Here is a 22,462-nt window from a genome sequence, read left to right on the forward strand (position 1 = left end):
CTCACTCACTCATTCACTCACTCACTCATTCACTCACTCACTCATTCTGGGACCAGATGGCTAAGCCCCTTGGCAGGGCCCAGCTGGGCTTGGGGCCTGTGGAGCAGGTGAGAGGAGCCCACTCCAACAGGGCTTTTAGGACTTTAGGGAGAGAAAGGAGCCTGTTCCCGGAAGAGGGGCCTGCAGAGACCAGGACAGGATGCTTTGGTCACGGGGCAGATGGAGGCCAGAACCCACCCTTCTTTTCCTAAGGGGGTCCCTCATGTAGGAAGTTTCCTCCCAACAGGCAAAGCAAGGGGCCTCCACCCTGTGCCCTCGGACCTTAAGGGGCCCTGGCTGTAGGAGACCAGACACCAACTACACCTGGGGCAGAAGGAGACAGGGCACCCAGAACCTTCTTCCTGGCCCTGATCACGTGGTCAGCTGAGGCTGTAAGGGGCATTGCCCCAGGCTGCCATTGCAGGTGAAGGAGCCATGTGGGTGGAGTGGCTGATGGGGGCCTTGCCCGCCGGAGGCACTCAGAGGCCCTGGGCCACCTCGTTCAGTCTGTGCCTTCAGGGAGCCCAGAGGGCCGGGAGAATCAGTGCCCACCCAGCGGCAGGGATGGTTGGTGCCAGCAGGCTGTGACACTGGAGTGCTCCAGTGTGAGGGACAGAGGGTATTGCATACCCTCATGAGTCTCCACTCTGAGTCCTGTCAGGGCCTACCCTCCCCAGCCCAGGAAGGAATGCCCTCCTCTGCCCAGCCTGGAAGGTGCCCTGGACACCTGGACCTAGGCACGGGGAGGTGGCCAGTGGCCCTGGGTGGTTGCTGGTTGGCATGTTGGGGAGAGTTTCTGTCCAGAACTTCCGTGCCCACAGTGGCCCTGCCTTGACAGCCTGGGCAGCAGAGTGAGACCTTGTCTCCAAATAATAATAATAATAATTGATAAAATTAAAACATTGTGGCCGGGCACGGTGGCTCACGCCTGTAATCCCAGCACTTTGGGAGGCCGAGACGGGCGGATCACAAGGTCAGGAGATCGAGACCATCCTGGCGAACATGGTGAAACCCTGTCTCTACTGGAGTGGCCAGGGACAGCTTGCTGCGACCAAGAGCTGGTTCCTCTGAGGTTTCCTGTGAACTTGTGCACTTGTGGCTGGGCCACAGCTCAGGGGCTTCATGCTGTGGATCCTCTTTGGGGTCCAGGAAGGACAGGGGAGGAGCTGCTCCTGGGCTCCAGGCCAGGACTCCCATCCCATGTGACCAGAGCGACACCCCTTCTCCAGGGTGCACAGGGCCCTCTGAGATTTCGCTGGAACCAGGAGTTCAGATGCTTCCACTAACCGTGACCTTAGTGGGGCTCCCCAGGTGCTGGCTTTTGCCCACACTGGCACAGGACCAGTGAGCACCTCTAGGTAAGAGATCCCTGAAGACATAGCTGTCCCCTATCCCCTGGCCTGGGGGAAGGCATGACCTCCGCCCCCGGGACTCTCTAGAGCGCAGAAGGAGCTGACCGAGGAGCCCAGACTGGCTGGGAGAGTGTCCGTGCAGAGGCATTTCCCGTCCAACAGGAAAAAGGCCAAGAGGCCCGCGGGAAGCCCAGGTGTGGTGGAAAAGAGGGGGCAGGGGCCGGAGGAGCCTGGGGGTCTGGGGATTGGAGACCGGAGTGAGGCATGCACCCCAGGAGCAAAGTTTAGGGAGCACCCAAAAACTCAGCAGTTATGCCCATCCACAGATAAACCATCAACAGGATATGATCTGTCCATACAATGCAACGGTATCGGTCCATACACAGGACCGAAGCTCTGATCACACTAGAACACGGATGACACATGCTACAACACGGATGACACATGAAGATACCATGCTTAGTGAAAGACATAAAAGGCCAGAGTGTGTGTGATTCCACTTGTATGAAATGTCTGGAACAGACAAATCCACGGGACAGAGGACAGGTGGAGGGCCACAGCCCGGGGAGGGGCACGTGGGGGCGATGCGGAAGGGGCACAGGGCATCTTCCTGAGGGGAGGAAACTGTCCTGAATTAGCTGGAGGTGATGGCTGTCCACCCTGGTGAAGACGCTGAAACACTAAGCCATACCCTTTGAAGTGGTGAACCTCATGGCCTGTGATTTATATCTCAATAAAGTTGTTAAAAACAGTAATCAAGGTAGCTAAGATTTTAATACAACGTTTTGTTTTGTTTTGTTTTGTTTTGTTTTGTTTTGAGACGGAGTCTCGCTCTGTCGCCCAGGCTGGAGTGCAGTGGCACAATGTCGGCTCACTGCAAGCTCCGCCTCCCGGGTTCACGCTATTCTCCTGCCTTAGCCTCCCGAGTAGCTGGGACTACAGACGCCCGCCACCACGGCCGGCTAATTTTTTTGTGTTTTTAGTAGAGACGGGGTTTCACCATGTTGGCCAGGATGCTCTCGATCTCCTGACCTCGTGATCCGCCTGCCTCGGCCTCCCAAAGTGCTGGGATTACAGGCGTGAGCCACCACACCCGGTCACAATGTTTTTTAATTTTATCAATTATTATTATTATTATTTTGAGACAGGGTCTCACTCTGCCACCCAGGCTGGAGTGCAGTGGTACGAACTCCGCCTCCTGTTAAGTGAGCCTCCTGCTTCAGCCTCCCGAGTAGCTGGGAGAACAGGCCCCTGACACCATGCCTGGATAATTTTTGTATTTTTTGTAGAGATAGGGTTTTACCATGTTGCCCAAGCTGGTCTCAAACTCCTGAGCTCAGTTGATCCACCCGCCTGGGCCTCCCGAAGTGCTGGAATTACAGGCATTAGCCACCGTGCCTGGCCTTAATTTTATTTTTGAGATGGGGTCTCACTCTGTTGCCCAGGCCGGGTTCCAAATCTTGGGTCTAATGATCCTCCTGCCTTGGCCTCCACAGTAGCTGGGATTGCAGGCATGAGCCACCGCACCCGGCTTAATACAACAAAATTAATTTTAGAAATCTATGACAAGCAGCTGGGCGCAGTGGCTCACACCTGTAATCCCAGCACTTTGGGAGGCCAAGGCCTGCAGATCACGAGGTCAGGACTTCGAGACCAGCCTGGCCAACATGGTGAAACCCCGTCTCTACCAAAAATACAAAAATTAACCGGGTGTGGTGGCGGGCACCTGTAATCCTGGCTACTAGGGAGGCTGAGGCAGGAGAACTGCTTGAAACCAGAAAGCGGAACTTGCAAACTTGCAGTGAGCCAAGGTCAAGCTATTGCACTCCAGCCTGGACGAAAAAGTGAAACTCTGTCTCAAAAAAAAAAAAAAAAGAAAGAAAGAAAGAAAGAAAGAAAGAAATCCATGACAAGCACAGTATCCCAGTTTTGAATAAAGGTGAGAGCAGTGCAAGCTGTCTAGGAGCTGGCGGCCCAGAAAGGGGAGTCCTGTTGTCCTGGCACAGGGGCCTCGGGAGCCCCTGAGCCTGCAGACAGCCGTCTATGTCCCCCTCCCAGGTCTTCCCGGCCTGGGGGAACAGTGAAAGTCACTTCCTAGGCATTTGGCGCCTTCCCTGCTTTCCACAGGGTCCTCACTGCCTGGGTGTAGATCCGTAGGGTCCCCTTCTGCAGACTGAGACCTGGAGGCTCCGGAAGGGGTCAGCCTGAGGGGTGGGCCTGGGGCAGGGGGAGGACAGGCGAGAAAGAGGGCAAGAAACAGAGAGCAAGGCAGGGCTCTGGGGAGGGGCTGCAGGAGTGTCCCAGGCCTGTCAGAAAAAAAAAAAAAGGACCACACAGCCAGGGGCTTCAGCACAGAAAGGGATCATCTCAGCTCAGGAGGCCAGAAGTCTGGGGTGGAGGTGTGGGCGGGGTCGCTCCCTCCAGAGGCTCCAGGGGAGGGTCCTTCCTGCCTCTTCCAGCTGCTGGAGGCACTAGGCGTTCCTGGGCCTGTGGCTGCACGGCCCCAACCTCTGCCTGCGTCATCACATAGTCGTGTGTGTGTGTGTGTGTGTGTACATGTGTGTCTATGTGTGTGTGTATGTCTGTGCATATGTGTAGATGTGTGTATGTTGTGTGTGTGCGTGTGTGTGCATACATGTAGGTGTGTGTTGGCATGTATGTGTGCATGTGTGTGCATGTGTGTGCATGTGTGTAGTTGTGTGTGCATATATGTAGGTGTGTGTTGGTTTGTGTGTGCATGTGTGTAGGCACGTGTGTCTGTGTTGGTGTGTGTGCATGTCTGTGCATATGTGTAGGTGTGTCTGTGTGTTGGTATGTATGTGTGTATGCATGTGTGTGTTGGTTTGTGTGTCTCTGCATATGTGTAGGCATGTGTGTCTCTGTGTTGTATGTGTGTGCATGTGTTTGCATATGTGTAGGTGTGTGTGCATGTGTGTGTGCATATGTGTAGGTGTGTCTGTTAGTGTCTGCATGTGTGTGCATATGTGTAGGTGTGTGTTGGTATGTGCATGTGTATGCATATGTGTAGGTGTGTCTGTGTTGGTATGTATGTGTGTGCATGTGTTGTTGGTTTGTGTCTCTGCATATGTGTAGGCATGTGTGTGTTGTGTGTGCATGTGTGTGCATATCTTTAGGTGTGTATGTAGGTGTGTGCATGTGTGTGCATATGTGTATGTGTGTTGGTATGTGTGTGCATGTGTGTAGGTCTGTGTAGGTATGTGTGCATGTGCGTTGGTTTGTGTGTGTCTGCATATGTGTAGGCATGTGTGTCTCTGTTCGTATGTGTGTGCATATGTGTAGGTATATGCGTTGGCATGTGTGCATATGTGTGCATATGTGTAGGTATCTGTGTCTGTGTATGTATGTGTGTGTACACGTGTCTGTGCATGTGTAGGGGTGTGTGTTGGTGAGTGTGTTCGTGTGTGTGTGTTGGTATGTAGATGTGTGTGCATATGTGTAGGTGTGTCTGTGCACGCGTGTGTGTCCGTCCTCCTCTCTTCTTATCAGGCCCCAGTCATTGCGTTAGGACCCCCTGGTCCAGTCTGGCCTCCTCTTAACTTCATTACAGCTGCAAGGACCCTGTTTCCAACTGAGGTCCCAGTTCATAGGTATCAGGGTCAGGACTTGAACATATTTTGGGGGGACACAATTCAACCCCTGACGGGAATGTAGGGCATGGGAGACATGCAGCTGTCAGGACAAGCTCAGCACCTTCCCAAATTCTTCCTGCAGACGTCTGAATCCCAATTAGCCAGTTATAATAGCGTTTCTGCAAGTGCAGCTGCTAAATCTGCCTGCTGGGCACCACAGAGGGCATTGCAGAGCCCCAAGGATGCCCCTGCCTGACTGGGCCTCACCCTGCAGTGGGCATCCCCCCATTCTGCCACATGTCCCTCCACCATCTTGGCCCTCTTAGAGGCATCTCTAGGGTGCTTGGACCCCTCCAGCCCCAGCCCCAGCCCTGTACCCACAGGCACCCTGGAGGGAACAGAGCCGGGTGCTCTTCCAGGCTGAAGCAGCAGGGCCCTCAGGCAGGATGGGCAGCTGGGGCCTCTTGGCCTCCAGCCCTGGCCTCCCCCTTGCCCCGCAGTCATTTAGGGCAGGAAGGTGGGCAGTGCTAACACTGCGGGGGTCAGTGAGACCTGAGCCTCCCCAAGGGGGCAGTGCCTGTCTAGTGCAGGGACGAGGGGCACAATACTGTCCCCCGGGGCTATGAAGTGGTCCTGTGGCCCTTCCAGGCCAGTGTAGCCCACAGTCGGGGCCAGTGACCTGGGGGCAGGGCTGGAGGCCAGGAGGGGCGGCTCTGGAGAGAAATGAAGCCAAAAGAGCTGCCCAGGGGACAGGCTATCTGTCAGCTCAGGGCAGGTGCTGGTTCCAGGAGCTTTAGAGAACACTGCCTCTGCCAGCCCGCCTGCCCGCCCGGCCAGAGATCTCTGCCAGCCCGCCCGCCCGCCCACCTGCCCGCCCGGCCAGAGATCCCAGGCCACGCTCCCCAGGCCCTGTGGCCCAGGCAGGCCAGGGGCAGGTTCACAGCCTGCGCTGCTCACACTGCAGATCCTTCCAGACACTGGTTTCTTTGGGTCTCGTTTTATTAAAAGCATGATTTCCCACTCCGCATATTTCCTTTTTTATTGAAAATATTCACACAATATAAAATGAATCGTCTTAAAGTGAGCAATTCAGTAGCATTTGTATTCACAACGTTGCACCCCCATCTGGGTCCAGAACATTTTCACCATCCCAAGAGGAAACTCCAAGCCCATCAGACAATGCCTGCCGTTCCCTTCTCCTGGGCCCCCCCCGCTCTGCGCTCAGTCCCAGGAACCGGCCCATTCTGGACATTTCATAAAAATGGAATCACACGGTGTGTGGGGGCGTCTGCCACGCTTCCCTCGGTGGGATGTTCCTCCCGGGGTTCCTCCTCGCTCTGGCCTGCCGGCGCCACATGACTTTCTACAGCTGAGTTACGTTCCGTTGTGTGGACGGACCACAGTGTGTTTATCCAGCCGCACCCTGAGGTCGGGGCTGCTTGCTGGAGACAGACTGCAATGTTATCAGTGTTAGGTGTGGGGGGCACCCGGGACAGCCCGCGCAGTGGGAAAGCTATAGGGTGAACCCTACAGGGAAGAATATGGCAGGACCAGGGACTCTTCCACCTTCTGACCCGCTCACTCCACTACTGTGAACGTAGCCAAGGAAAGGGAGGGGCTTCTTGGACAAAAACACTCACTGCAACGTTATATCTAATGACAAAAAACCCTGAAGCTTCTCCTGGTCCAGCAGCAGATGGCCAGTCAAGAAAGTTGGTGGGGCTGGGTGTGGTGGCTCACGCCTGTAATCCCAGCACTTTGGGAGGCCGAGGCAGGAGGATCACTTGGAGTCAGGAGTTCAAGATCAGCCCGGCCAACATGGTGAAAATACAAAAACTAGCTGGGCGTGGTGTGGTGGTGGGCACGTGTAATCCCACCTACTCGGGAGGCTGAGGCAGGAGAATCGCTTGAACCCCGGAGGCAGAGGTTGCAGTGAGCCGAGACCACAACATTGCACTCCAGCCTGGGCAACAGCGCGAGACTCCATCTCAAAAAAAAAAAAAAAAAAGTCACTGGACTGTCCTCAGCTCCCAGGCACAACACGGAGCCATCTGCCATCGTAACTGCAGAGTTGTGTGAGACCGAGAAAGCAGACACCGCGGTCACATCAGCTCTGCGTAAGAATCAGAGGGGCAGAAACCCGCACGAAGGGAAACCTGTGGTTTCAGGTGGAGAAGAGGCGGTGTGAGGCCTTCTTCACTGTCGTAATTGGGGTATCAAAAAACAAATGCACAGTGAAGCGTCTCCTTCCCGACAGGCCGTGGCTCGGTGAGCTCCTAGCTGATGTATCCCTGTTCTGGTCTCACCCCGGTGGTGACAGCCCTACAAAGGCCCTGCCCGACGAGAGATGCCAGCAAGGGGAGAGGTGCCTGCAAAAGCCACCTGCCTCATAGAGATGCCCTCTCCGTCCAGGGCCCTTATTTTAGGAGCTTCATGAGCCGGGCCCTGGTGTGGCTCCCTGGCCTCTGCAGTGACCCAGAGACAGACAGCTGCTCAGGCCTGGCCACTCACTGGAGGAAGCCAGGTTGTCTGGTGTCTTCTGCTGGCCTCTCAAACACCCTGGCCAGCCTGTATGTCACGGGAGATGCTGCCAGGCCCAGTGGGCCATCTCCATGGGCCCTCGCACTCCTCCCTACAGCCCCCATGAGGCAGCAGGTGGGGTGGGAGCTCATGATACACAGAGACGCCCCGAGAGAAACGACCATGCGGCTTGTCCGAGCTCACAGCTGGAAAGCCAGGCCTGTATCATATCTTGCTCTATAGGAAAGCACTGAGAATTGGACACATTCCAAGAAACACAAAACCTACCAAGACTAAATCCCAAAGAAACAGAAAATCTGAATAGATCTGTAACTAGTAAGGAGATTGAATCAGTGATCAAAAGTTTCCCATCAAAGAAAGGCCCAGGACCTGACAGTTTCACTGGTGAATGCCACCAAACGTTTAAAGAAAAAACACCAATTCTTGTCAAACTTGTCCAAAAAAATTGATTTCACCCACTCCTAACTCACTCTATGAGGCCAGCATTACCCTGACACCAAAGCCAAAGAGACTACAAGGAAAGAAAAATACAGGCCAACCTCCCTCATGAACGCAGATTCAAAAATCCTCAACCAAATGCTGGCAAACTGAATTCAGCAGCATACGGAAAGGATTATACACCATAATCAAGTGGGATTTATTCCTGGAATGCAAGGATAGGCCAACTGCAAAATTTGATCAGTGTGATAAACCACACTCACAGAAGAAAGAACAGAAAACACGTGATCATCTCAACTCAGGCAGAAAAAGCATTTGACAAACTTCAGCACCCTTTCATGATAAAAATGCTCAACAAGCTATGAGTAGAAGGAAACTACCTCAACATGATAAAAACCATCCATGAAAAGCCCACAGCAAACATCATACTCAGTGGTGAAAGGCTGAAAACTTTTCCTCTAAGATCGAGAACAAGAGAAGCATGTCCACTCTCGCCACTCCTCTTCAACACAGCAATGGAGCTTCCAGTCGGACCAAGCAAGAAAAAGAAATAAAAGGCATTCACATTGGAAAGGAAAAAGTAAGGCTGGGTACGGTGGCTCACGCCTGTAATCCCAGCACTTTGGGAGGCCAAGGCGGGTGGATCACCTGAGGTCAGGAGTTTGAGACCAGCCTGGCCAACAAGGTGAAACCCCGTCTCTACTAAAAATACAAAAATTAGCTGGGTGTGGTGGCGTGTGCCTATAGTCCAAGCTACTCGGGAGGCTGAGACAGGAGAATCTCTTGAACCTGGGAGGCAGAGGTTGCAGTGAACCAAGATCACACCACTGCACTCCAGCCTGAGCGACAGAGCAAGACTTAATCTCAAAATAAAGAAAAAAGAAAAATGTAAAATTACCTCTGTTTGCAGATGATATGATGTTATATGTAAGGAATTTTAAATATTCCACAAAAAATCTGTTAGAGCTAATTAATGATATCAGCAAAGTAGCAAGATACAAAGTCAACATCCAAGTATCAGTTGCATTTCTATACACTACCAATGGATAATCTAAAAGGATTATCCATTTTGCCCAAAAAAGACAAAAACAATTCCATGTATAGTATCATCAAAAAGAATAAAATAATTAGGAATTAACTTAACCAAGGAGATGAAAGACTTGCAAAATGAAAACTACAAAATATTGCTGAAAGAAATTAAAGAACACATAAATAAACAGAAACACAAAAATAAACAGAATCCTATGTTCATGGATTGAAATATTTAATAGTGTTAAGATGGCAGTACTTCCCAAAGCGATCTACAGAGTCAACACAATCCCTATCTAAATCCCAGTGACTTTTGCAGAAATAGGAAGCCCATCCTAAAATTCGTATGGAATCTCAAGAGGCCCAAGATATCCAAAAGAATCTTGAAAAAGAAGAACAAAGCTGGAAGACTCATAATCCTGATTTCAAAACTCACTACAAAGCTACATAAATCAAAATGGTACGGTACTCACAGGCAGACAGACATATAGACCAATGGAATAGAACAGAGAGCCCAGGGCCAGGCGCGGTGGCTCAAGCCTGTAATCCCAGCACTTTGGGAGGCTAAGATGGGCGGATCACGAGGTCAGGGGATCGAGACCATCCTGGCTAACACAGTGAAACCCCATCTCTACTAAAAAAAAAAAATTACAAAACACTAGCCAGGCGTGGTGGCGGGCGCCTGTAGTCCCAGCTACTCGGGAGGCTGAGGCAGGAGAATGGCATAAACCCAGGAGACGGAGCTTGCAGTGAGCTGAGATCCGGCCACTGCACTCCAGCCTGGGCAACAGAGCAAGACTCCGTCTCAAAAAAAAAAAAAAAAAGAACAGAGAGCCCAGAAATAAACCTTCATATAATATGGTCCAACGATTGTTCACAAGAGTGCCAAGACCATTCAATGGGGAAAAACAGTCTTTCAACAAATCGTGCTGGGAAAACTAGATGTCCACATGCAAAATAATGAAATTGGACCCTTACCTAACACCATATATGAAAATAACTCAAAATGGATCAAAGACCTAAATGTAAAACATGAAACTCTTAAAAGAGAACAGAGCAAAAGCCTCATGACATGGGATTTGACAAGATTGCTTGGATATGGCAGCAAAGGCAACAAAAGAAAAAAATAGACAACCTTGATTTCATGATAATTAAAAAAACTTGTGGGTCAAAAGAAAGTATCGACAGACTAAAAAGGCAACCCAAAGAATGGCAGAAAATATTTGCAAATCATATATCCGAAAATAGATTAATAACCAGAAATTTAGAGAGAATATATGAAGAACTCCTAAAACTTAATCACAAATAAACAAAATTCAGTTCAAAAATGGGCAAAGGACTTGAATAGACATTTATCCAAAGAAGATGTCAACTGCCTAATAAGCCCATGAGAAGACGCCCACCATCACTAATCATGAGGCAAATGGAAATCAGAGCTACAACGAGGGCTGGACGCGGTGGCTCACACCTGTAATCCCAGCACATTGGGAGGCCAAGGTGGGCGGATCACCCGAGGCCAGGAGTTCAGGACCAGCCTGGCCAACATGGTGAAACCCCATCTCCACTAAAAATACAAAAATTAGCTAGGCATGGTGGCACATGCCTGTAATCCCAGCTACTCAGGAGGCTGAGGCAGAAGAATCACTTGAACCCAGAAAGCGGAGGTTGCAGTGAGCCGAGATCATGCCACTGCAATCCAGCCTGGGTGACAGAGCAAATTTCCATCTTGAAAGACAAAAACGAAAACAAAACAAAACACAATGAGATGCCACCTCACACCCCTTAGGATGGCTGCTATTAAAAAAAACACAAAAAACCCTCAGAGAAGAGAATCACAAGTATTGGTGAGGATGTGGGGCAGTCTGCCCCTGTGCGCTGCTAGTGGGAATGGAAAACAGCGCGGCTGCCATGGAAACACTATGGCAGCTCCTCAAACACTTAAATTAGAACAACCGCATCAGACAGCAATTCTACTTCTGGTTATCATCCCAAAAGAACTGACAGCAGGCTCTCAGGGAGACATTTGTACACCCATGTTCATAGCAGCATTATTCACAATTGCCAAAAGGTAGAAGAAAAATCTAGGGTCCATGAACAGACGAATGAATACTCAAAATGTGGTCCAACCAGGCAATGGAGTATTAGTCACCTTTTTTTTTTTTTTTTTTTTTTTGAGACAGAGGCTTCTTTTGTCACCCAGACTGGAGTGCGGTGGCACAATCTCAGCTCACTGCAACCTCTACCTCCCGAGTTCCAGCAATTCTGCTGCCTCAGCCTCCCAAGTAGCTGGAACTCCAGGCTCGCACCACCACCCCTGGCTAATTTCTGTATTTTTAGTAGAGACGGGGTTTCACCATGTTGGCCAGGCTGGTCTCGAACTCCTGACCTCAGGTGATCTGCCCGCCTAGGCCTCCCAAAGTCCTGGGATTGTGCAGGCGTGAGCCACCGCACCTGGCTTAAAACTCCATCTCAAAAAAAAACCCCAAAAAGGCGGCCAGGTACGGTGGCTCACGCCTGTAATCCCAGCACTTTGGGAGGCCAAGGTAGGCAGATCTCCTGAGGTCAGGAGTTCAAGACCAGCCTGGTCAACATGGTGAAACCCCGTCTCTACTAAAAATACAGAAATTAGCCAGACGGGGCAGCATGCACCTGTAATTCCAGCTACTTGGGAGCCTGAGACAGGAAAATTGCTTGAACCTGGGAGGCGGAGGTTGCAGGGCTGAGATTGTGCTATTGTATCCCAGCCTGGGTGATAGGGTGATAGAGTGAGACACTGTATCAATAACAACAATTAAAAAAGGCAAAGATGGTAAATTTATGCGATGTGAATTTTATCATGATAAAAAGGCAAACAAGAAAGAAGAGAAGCACTGAGGAAATGGAGGAAAAGGTACCCACCGAGCTTGGACATTCTCCAGCATCAAACGTGTGTTCTGCAGGTGACTTTATCTCCACCGTGTTCGCTTGCATATTCCAAATGTTCTGTAATAAACCTAATTGCTTCATCTCATCCAAAAGTTATTACAGATAATATTTCAACCATCCTAATTAAAACAATCACATTCATTTAAAGGCCAAAGTTGGGCAAGAATTTAACTGGCCACTAATTGCTGCGGGGGCCAAGGAGGGCTCAGCCCTTTGGGAAAGTGACCTGGGAGGATCCACCAGTGCCCCCTTCCCTGTTCCGGCCTGAACATCTCCCTGATATTCGACCTGAGGCTCCAGGTGGCCCCGACCTCTATACCTGGCTGGGATGGGCCCTGCAGCCCCTTGGGGACCACATGGAACCGTGTTCGTCTCCTCAGCTCCTGGGGGCTCTCGAAGAAGGAGGATAGTGGAGCCTCCCTCAAGAGGCTGCTGTGGCAGTCCGAGGCCCCTGGGGCCCTGCCAATGGCAGATGGCACTGTGATTACATTCATTGTCACCTGTCACATATCATGACTGTCACCTTCATTAGTGGGGACAATACCCTCACACCCCCAAAATGAGCAGGCTACCACGGCCTACGTAAGAGGCCTGGGCGGTCCCGTGGCCTCCAGTAGAAAGCCAGACCCCCACCCCAGCAGACAGCACCGTCCCTGGCTTACCCACAGACCTGCCGTGCCCAGCATGACCACCCCACGGGGCGGGGCTGCCAGCACCACCCTCCCTGGCAGAAGGGGACCGTGCCCCTGGTATATTCAGAGTCAGCCAGGGATCACCCTGGCCCTCCCTGCCCCCCAGCAGGGGAGGCACCGTGGTTTGTGAGGAGGACCTGGCCTGGATAAGCTTTGTCCCGTAGGAGCCTGGAGCCTCCCCACTCCCACCAGCCTGCAGGCTGTGCTGTGCCCCTTCCCGCTGGCCCAAGCCTCCAGGCTGGGCTGCAGCACCCACTTGGTTGCCCCTTCAAACCCTACTCACGTGCCTGGCCCTACAGTCTGTTTCCTGCACCAGAGCTGGGGGGACAGGGTCCCCAGCCTCAATCTCCCTGCACCCACGCACTGCCCGCAGCCCCTCCCACTGTGTACAACACACTGCACTGGAGACCTGAGGCTTGGGTTCCAGCCCCGTGACCTTGGGCAGGTCCCTCAGCCCCTCTGACCTCAGGTTTCCAGCTGCTGTCTGCCCAGCTGGCCTCGGTCACCCGCTCACCGGCTCGCTGGTGCCCTCTGCTCCTCCCTAACTCCACCCCAGGTTTAGGGAGGCCAGGCGCAGTTAAGGGTCAGTCTGCCCAGCCCAGTGTGGACATACCAAGTGCCTGCGAGCCCCTGGGAGCTGCCTGTGCCAGGCTGGAGTGCCAGGGAGGGGCGAGGACAGCTGCAGCCCCAAGATGTAAACAGGCGTGCAGGTATAAAAGCTGGAGCCCCGGGGCCTCTCCGCACCCCAGCCTGACCCACCTTCCAGAACTCTCAAAAGAAGCCAGGCAGAGGTAAGCCCTGCCAAGGACGGGGTGTGGGTCCCTGGCCGCTGAGGTTATCCGAGCTGGATGGTGGGAACTTGGGGGCCTCCTCTTCATCCACAGGACAAGGGTGGCCCCGGGAGACCCCAGGGAGCCCAGGGGAGGTGGGGAAAGGAAGTGGAAGGAGAAGGAATGACCCTTCCTGCCGGTATCACCACTATGAGCCCCAAGGGGGCCCCGGATGGGAGACAGCTGCATGTGCCTGGTCCTGTGAGGCACATGTGCGTGCACGCGTGTGCTGGCACGAGCCTCTGTGGGCACGGCTACAAGACGCGGCTGAGAGCTGGGGCCTCTGCATAGGGAGCTGGACCTGCTCACTCTGCCCCAGGCCTCCAGGCTCTGAGTGGGGACGGAGATGGGATGGGGCTGGCAGGGCAGCAGGTCCAAGGCCTCTGGCCCCCAGACTCCAGCAGGCACACAGAGCCGGCTGTGGTCCCTGTGCCCTGCCTCTGACCCAGAGGGATCCCACTGCCTCCATCACCTGTTCCCCTGAAGAGGCCTCTCTCATCTCAGCATCTGCCCTTGGCGACTGGGTGGCAGAGGCTAGTTGCTGTGGGCAGACCACAGCCTCCAAGAATGGAAGGTCCAGAGTGGCCCGGGGCGGGGCAACCCAGATGTAGCAATGCTGGGGAGGTGTGTGCTCTGAGGGGTCTTAGCCCAGCCTGGAGGCTCCAGGAGCTCCAGCTGTGGAGGGTGGGTAAAGGGAGTGGGGAAAAAGAGGCCTTTCGGCAGGGCCTTTCCCGGCACTGAGGGCAGCCCCCGAGTCCAGGCAGGGCCTAAGGATAGCTCGTGTGGTGACCCGCAGCCTCCCCCCGCAGGACATCCTGGCTCACTTGGATCCCGTTAAACTGCAGCCTGGGCCGGGGATGCAGGAGCTATAAATAAACCAGCAGCCTGGAGCTCCAGGCCTGCCTCCACCCTGTCTCCAGCCTGGATCTCAGGCTCCCCTGCCTTTGCTGGGGGGCCCCTGAGAGCAGTGGGATTGGGGCTGGTGAACGAGCCCAGCCCAGGGGCGCCCCCAGCGCTCGGTAGATGGGACATTGGTTCCTGGCTCGGCCATGTTTAGCGTGGAATTTGGCCCAGCCCCTCCTCTGTAAAGGAGGTGACATTGGGCCTGGGGCCCCAAGTGGTAGGCAGGTGTCCTCTCTTCCAGAACGGGGCCCCAAGATGCCAGGGTTGGAGGAGGGGAACCAGAGTTCCAGCTCTGAATGAAGTGGGGCAGGGCCTCTCCTGAGGGCCTTGGAGGCCCAGGCCTGCCCCACGTGCCCGCTCACCACCACCCTGCTGGCTGGGGGAATCAGCCATGGCAGAGGCCTTGGGGGCCCAGCTCCAGCCCCACAGCAGCGGACAAGCCCATTCCCCACCCTCTCCCTTCCCTCCTGGCTCCTCGCACGGCCCCGTGAAGGGGCAGGTGTCTCCCCATATCACATGGCAGCTGGAGGCACCATGGGTTGGGGAGCAGAACCTGGTCCAGGGGCTGCAGCTGGCACCCCTCACACCCCTGGGGCACCAGGGTTGGGTTGCAACCCTTGACCTATGGCCTCTCTATCCAGAGGTGAGCAGAGATGCCTCTGGCCACTGCTCAGCCCCATTCGAGAACACAGGCCGCCCCTCCTGGCAGCAAGAGCATTCCAGAAGGCTCTACCACCCCGTGAACTTTCAAGAGGGCCAAGAAGCCTGGGACACCTGCTGCCCCTTGCGCTCTGAGATAGCTGCTGTGCTGAGCCCCAGAACCCAACCCCCGCTGGGGACAGCAACCTGAGAGCCCAGCAGGTCACAAGGTGCTGCTGTGGGGGGCACAGGATGGCCCGGCCCCTCCCGCTGGCCCCTCTGCCTGTGCCCAGACCCCCACCTGCCTGGCTGGGATCCCAGCCTGTCTCGGGGCCCTGCCACGACGCCAACACTGCCTGTTATCGTTCCCACTTTACGGCAGGACCCAGCACCACGCGGCGTCTACGTCTGCTCTGGCCCAAGTAGCACCCCCAATCCATGCGTGCACCCCGTGAACTGACTCCCTGTCCACCCCAGGACCAGGATGGACGAGGACTTCTCCCAGATGAAGAAGATGGCCTTGGCCATGGGCACGTCCCTATCAGACAAGGACATTGAGCTGCTGCCCACGGACATGAGACACTACGGTACAGCATGCCCCGCCCAGCACAGCCCTCACCATCCAGCCCAGCTGTGGGCAGGAGACCTCACCCCTTTTTCGGGGCTGATGGGTCCAGGACCCCAGGACCTGCGGCGGGCGGGGACATGGGGGTGCAGGACCTGGCAGCCCCCATCCCAGGGCGGGGTCTTCCCTGGAGGCCTGGCTGGAGGGAGGTCGGCCCCTCTGTGAGCCCAGCCTGGTTGCCCCAGGATCCTTCAACTACCTCAAGTTCTTCGAGCACATGCGCAAGTTCCACGCCTCGGGCCAGCTGGACGAAGCCATCCGCAAGGCCTTCCAGGCCCTGGACAAGGACAGGAGCGGCTTCATTGAGTGGAACGAGATCAAGTAATAGCCGGCGACCGAGGAGGGGTGGGGCCCAAGCCACCCAGACCACGCCAAACGCCCACCTGGCAGATCTGGCTTTCCCCCACCGGGTCCCGGCTAGCCTTGTAGCTGGCAGGGCTGGGCCAGAACTGGCTAGAGGCCCAGGAGGCCCACAGGCCCAGGCTCCCGGCCCGAAGTGTCCTCGCCTACAAAGTGGGGGGTGAACAGCTCGTGAGCCACTGAGCACCAGCTGGAAGCCCGCTGGCACTGACTCGCGCCCCCTCGGCCCCAGGTACATCCTGTCCATCGTCCCCAGCAGCGGGCCCACTGCTCCGCTGACAGACGAGGAGGCTGAGGCCATGATCCAGGTGGCGGACACAGACGGGGACGGGAGGATCAACTACGAAGGTGGGGGCAGCACAGCCAGGGTATCCTCAGGACCCTCCTTCCCCTGCTAGGCCGCAACCCTTGCCCATGGCCTCACCCCGAGGGCACCAGCACCCAACTCACAGATGAGGAAATCCAGGCTCAGGGGTCTAGGCTGGGCCGGGAGCCGAGGGGCTCTCCCCTGGGCCAAGGGCCCACTGCAGAGAGGCGGCCAGGAGGGCTTTGGGAAGGCCAGCTGCGGTGGAGCCAGCAGGTATGGGGTCTCTGGGCTCACGGATGCCGTCTTCTCGGGGGCCCACGGTCTTTGAGGCTCTCCATGGCTGCCCTGAGGTCTCACCCCCCAGTGGCTGGCCACAGGCCTGGAGGGCAGAGGGCACACGAGGTGGACTGGGCCTCCAGGTACCCCCTGCCCAGCCATGGGCCCTGTCCTCATCTGCCTGGGTCTGGAAACCCCAGCAAACCTGGCTTGTGGGGAGCCGCAAGGCTTGGCGGGCAGCCTAGCCCCTCTCAGAACCCAGGCCCCCCGGCTGCTCCGTGCCTCAGTTTCCCCACTAGATGATCATAGGAGGAGCACCTGCTCTCAGAGAGTCTGGTGGGAATTCCGGAGAGCCTCCGCAGAGACCCAGGCCATTGCAAGCCCCCCGTCCCCAGCCCAGGTCAACTCGTCACGACCAAGCAGCCAGGCCCAGGGCAAACAGCTCCGGCGTGGGGCCCCGGCCAGACAGGCTGGAGGCCTGGTCCCTGCTCAAGGGCTTGGGGACGGGAACCCCTGGACTGTGTACTCCAGACACACTCCCTCTGCCTCCTTTGAGAGTTAAAGGGCTTACAGGGATTGGGGGACACAAAACAGGGGTACTAACTAGAAATTGGTCTCCTGCTCTAGAATTTTCTGAATTGATCAAAAAGGAGAAAATTCCAAAGAAGAAGTAGCACCATGACCAGCCCTGGCCAGCCGAGGGGCTCCCATGGGGTAACTCAGGGTGACCAGGCACCTGGGCAGAAGCCGTTGGGGCTGGTAAGAGGAGGCAGCTGTGAGGGTGGACCCACCTTTTGCTGGAAAATGGAAGAAAAGCAGCATTAAATGAATGACGCAGCCTGGTGTGTCTGTTGGGGATGCTGGTGTGAACTGGGGTGGGGGCAGGATCAGGGCCATGGGTCACAATGGCTGGGGGGCAGGGCGGGTGTGTGGGGGGGGACGGAAGACGCCGTCTCCCATCCCTCAGCCCCACCTGGCTGTGGGAAGCCCCCAAGGGCGACCCTGCAGCAAGATTCCGTCCAGCTGGGCCTCCGGTCAGCAGGGTACACGGTGCTCTGTGGGCCCAAACCCTTGAAGAGCCCCCTTCCAATCTGCAATGGGCCTGGCCGGGGCCACACACTCCCAGTTCATACCTGGACGCAGTAGGGGGACACCTGCAGCCCCCGGGTGCTGCTGGCAGGGGCCTTGTTCCAGGCTGAAGCACCCGGCAGACCCTCTGCCCCCATCTCCTGCCTGCTCAGGCTCCCAGGCTGGGCCCTTCAATCTCCTGGCTCTGTGTCTCCCTTGATGGTGCTCCCTCCCCGCTTAGTGCTTCCGGCGGGACCCCAGCCCAGTCCTTGGTCCCCTGTTCCACCCACACTCGCCTGCCCGGAGCCCCTCATCTGGTGGCTTAAGGGCCCCTGGCCCTGGCAGTTCCCAGCCCTGAGGTCCTGTGAGTAGCAGGAGCCTGGACCCCCTTGGTGCCATTTGGGGATGTGGGTGTTGGCCTCCAGCTACTCACTGGCCACACGGGACTCCAGGCTCTCTGGGCTGGTGGCACTGAGGGTCTTGGGAGCCTGAGTCCCAGCTCACCCCAGAAGGGAAGACATGTGCCCATCAGGGGAACCCTTGCTGGGCTTACGGCAGCAAGAACAGAGCTGCTCCAGAGGCGAGCGTGGCAATGGCAGGGTCTGCTTGTCACGGCAGCAAGAGTGAGGCTGATCCACACGCCATCCTCACGGCCCACCCGCAGGTAACTACAGGCTCCATCACGAAATACACACAAAGCCCACTGCCCACACCACCCTGGCCACCGTCAGTCTCGCCTGGGCAACCACCACAGCCCCCTGGTTTGTCTCTCCACCTCTACCCTCTGAAGGTCCTTCCTCAACTTGGTGTCTGGAGGGCTCCCTCTCGGAACCCTCCCAGGGCTCTCCTCTCACACAGGGTGACGCTAGAGGCCTCACGTACTCTGGCTCCCACTTTCCCTCTGACCTAAGACCCCCAAGTCCTGCCCCTCCTGATGCAGCCACGTGGCCCCCTTGCCTCCTCAGCCAGGCACCACCCTGCCCTGGGGCCTTTGTGCCTCCAGCCCTCAGCCTGGCCTGCCATTGCCTTCTAGCTGCGAGGCAGACCATCTCCTCCTTCGATGCTTTCGGCAAATGTCGCATCCCGAGGTTGTCTTTACCTGCCCTGTTTGATATTTCACTCACCCTCGCCAGCATCCTGCGTCCCCCTGGACCAGATCTTTTCCCCAAAGCACTCCCCGTCCCCTAACACACTATGACATTCATGTGTGTATGCGTTTATTATGAGCAAACAAATCATGGGTGCTAAGATCCAGAGCAGGGGAGCTCCGAGAGGTGAGTGCAGGCGGCACAGGCTGCCCCACTGGGCATCTGCCAGTCAGCAGCAGGACTGAGAGGGCGCCGGGCAGCCTCCTGCTGTCCAGGGCCTGTCCGGGAGGAGGGGCTTTGGCTGCAGCTGCTATGGGCTACCCAGTGGGAGTAAGAACAGCAGAGAACCCGACCCGACCTCACCAACTGGAGGCTGCCCTCACAGTCAGTGAAGAGCCCAGCATCAGCCCCTCTCCTCCCTGTCAGCCAGAGCCACAGTGAGCCCACCAGACAGGGGGCTGGCAAAAGTCAGTCCCAGGGCCAGATCCAGCCCAACACCGGCCAAACCTGGTTTTGAACTGTCCAGGGCAGCTTTCGTGCTGTGCTCAAAGAGGCCTTAGAAAGTTTGAAAATAAAAAGAAGGGGCCGGGTACGGTGGCTCACACCTGTAATCCCAGCACTTTGGGAAGCTGAGGAGGGCGGATCACCTGAGGTCAGAAGTTCAAGACCAGCCTGGCCAACATGGTGAAACCCCTGTCTCTGCAGAACGCACATTATTTTTAAATATGTAAAGCATTTACCAAAATTATCCAAACGCTGGGCCCTAAAGTGAGATGCAATCAAGTCAAAGGACTAAAATAATATGGAACATTCTCTGACCATACAGAAGCTAAGTTAGAAATTTAAAAGATAAAAAAAAGCAGCGCAGTTCTAAACAGCCTATGGTTCAAAGGGACCACCCTGCAAATTTGAAAATGGTTTGCACCAAAGAAGAAAGAAAATACAACACGTCAACTTGTGGCTGCCGCTCGAACGGTGCCTTGGGGGAAACTCAGTCTTAGATGCACAGACTCCAAAGGAAAAGGGCCTGGGAATCAATGTCCTAAGTATCCTTCCCAAGAAGTTAGAAAAAGAACAAAAAAGGAAGCTCGCAGGAGGGGCAGAAATAAAGGTGGGCATTGTGAAGTATTAAGTTTCCCGCTTTCTTTCCGTCTCCGCTGCTGGAACATAAGCCCCTCCAGGGTTGGGTGTGGTAACCTGTAGTCCCAGCTACTTGGCAGGCGGAGGCAGGAGAATTGCTGTACCCCAAATTCTAGGCCTGGCATCGACAGATGCCTTATGATTTGGTTGATGATGTGAACTGTCTCAAAGAAGCAGGCTCTGCCAGGGAAAGAATGGAGCCCATGAGCGCGGCGAGCCAGATGGGGTGGAATGAAACCCAGGCAGAGTCCATGTGTGCTTCTAGGGTCTGGCCCCCGCCCCGAAGCCCTCCCCCCCCCCCCAACAGCGCACCAACCTAGACAGGGAAGTGACCCAGCTGGGGGAAGGGAGTCCAGCTTTCTCAATGGTGAGACTCGGGTGCCCCCCACCGTGACTCAGAGACCCCTCCAACCCCCTGGGGACCTCCACAGTGTCTTGCTGGGTGAAGCCCTCTTCTGTTGCTGTCTGTTGGGCACTAGAACTACCTGGAGCAGAAGGAGCTGGAAGGCTCAGGGCACCAGGTTTGACCTGGGGCCTTTCCCAGAAGGCTGGGGCCTCATAGCTGCCCCTGGAGCAGAGCTGCCCCCTGCCCACCGCACTCCCAGCCTCCCGCACTCCACTCCCCACATGGGAAGATGGGAAGAGAAACGCCATCTCAAGCCCCCTTCCCCGGGCACCCCGGTCCAGGGGAAGCCGCCCGGCAGACAGGCCCTCTCCTCAACGTTCCAGCGTCTCAGGAAAACGCTTCTCATCAGCACAACAGTTGAGGCCACGCAGCTGGAGGGCAGCACAGAGACAGGAGCGATACTCGGTACCAGTCCCTTCATCTAAAATTTGAATTAAAAACCAACAGGCAGGCCAGGCTCGGTGGCTCAAGCCTGTAATCCCAGCACTTTGGGAGGCCGAGACGGGCAGATCACGAGGTCAGGAGATCGAGACCATCCTGGCTAACCCGGTGAAACCCCGTCTCTACCAAAAAAAATACAAAAAACTAGCTGGGCGAGGTGGCGGCGCCTATAGTCCCAGCTACTCGGGAGGCTGAGGCAGGAGAATGGCGTAAAGCCAGGAGGCGGAGCTTGCAGTGAGCTGAGATCCGGCCACTGCACTCCAGCCTGGGCGACAGAATGAGACTCCATCTCAAAAAAAAAAAAAACAAAAAACAAAAAACAAAAAAAACCAACAGGCTGGGTATGGTGGTTCACACCTGTAATTCAACTTTGGGAGGCCAGGGTGGGGTGATCACTTGAACCCAGAGTTTGAGACCAATCTGGTCAACACAGTGAGACTGTCTACAAAAGTAAAATAAAAGTAGCTGGGCTTGGTTCCCCACTACCAGGTAGTCCCCACTACCTGGGAGGCTGAGGCGGGGGGAATCACTTGAGGCTACGAGTTCGAGGCTGCAGGGAGCTATAAATGCGCCACTGCACTCCAGCTTGGGCGACAGAGCAAGACCTTGTCTCAAAAAATAAAAATTGGGCCGGGCGCGGTGGTTCGTGCCTGTAATCCCAGCACTTTGGGAGGCCGAGGTGGGTGGATCACGAAGTCAAGAGATCAAGACCATCCTGGCCAACACGGTGAAACTCCGTCTCTACTAAAAATACAAAAATTAGCCGTCTTAGTGGCGCACACCTGTAATCCCAGCTACTTGGGAGGCTGAGGCAGGAGAATCACTTGAATCTGGGAGGCGGAGGTTTCAGTGAGCCAAGATCATGCCACTGCACTCCAGCCTGGTCAACAGAGACTCTGTCTCAAAATAAATAAATAAATTAATTAATTAATTAAATTAAAATTAAAAAATTAAGACAATGAAAAACAAAATCCAAGAGATGCAACGATCCAGAGGTGGCCCCAAATGCACAAGGCCCTCCGCACATCCTTGTGAAAAAATGAAGGACTCAGGAATGAAGGAGAAATGAACGACCAAATGGAAAACCCGTAAGGCAGGGGCTGGGAAGCCGGGGATGCCCCCAGCAGAAGGTCACATCCATTTCTCTCTCCTTTTCTGGCCATAAGGAGTGTCCCAGGCCTCTTCTATCTCTGTGGAGGTCACCCTGTGCATCCTGCTGGAGACCTTATAAACATACTTACTTTAGTAATTCGCAGCCGCTTCACTGATAAAAACACCTTTTCTGTGGCCAGGGCGCCCGAACGTGTGCCACAGCAGGAGGCTTGGTTTCCCCATGTGGCCCCGCGCTGCTCCTGGGAGCCGGCTCCTGGGGGCTTCAGCTGCGGTGACGGAGGTGTGGGGCCCCCAGGACCTGAGATCCACAGCCCCCCACTCTCAGAGCCTGCCTGGCCAGTTAAGCTCACATTTGGGTGACGTTCTGGAGTTAAAGCCCAGCTGAGTGGCTCAGCTGTCAACACCCTGCAGCCAGTGTCCCCATTGTCCCTGGGGGCCACTGCCCCCACATAGGCTTTGGTGAGGCCCCCAGAGCTTTGTCCTCAGCATGGGGCCTGGCCAACAGCAACTCATCGTAAGGGACGCGGCTGTCATCCTCGGCTCCTGCCCACAGCCTCACCAGGAGGTGCCTGGGTCTCACCCTGGCCCAGGAGCAGGCCCTGGGAGTGGGGTGGCTGCTGGGCTGAGCCTGAGTGTCCGAGACAAGCAAGGCTCACAGTG

The 22,462-nt window shown here is 55.4% G+C and overlaps 1 protein-coding gene across 1 annotated transcript; it reads left to right on the forward strand.

The window, feature by feature from the left end:
- Positions 1-15,462: 15,462 nt before the first annotated feature.
- PVALEF (parvalbumin like EF-hand containing) lies at positions 15,463-17,220 on the forward strand. Its single transcript, XM_023211599.1, has 4 exons — positions 15,463-15,565; positions 15,789-15,924; positions 16,196-16,311; positions 17,174-17,220. The coding sequence occupies exons 1-4, from the start codon at positions 15,463-15,465 to the stop codon at positions 17,218-17,220; spliced, it is 402 nt and encodes a 133-aa protein (XP_023067367.1).
- Positions 17,221-22,462: the final 5,242 nt, after the last annotated feature.

This window comes from Piliocolobus tephrosceles, chromosome 16 (assembly GCF_002776525.5).
Source record: "Piliocolobus tephrosceles isolate RC106 chromosome 16, ASM277652v3, whole genome shotgun sequence".
Lineage (NCBI taxonomy): Eukaryota > Metazoa > Chordata > Mammalia > Primates > Cercopithecidae > Piliocolobus > Piliocolobus tephrosceles.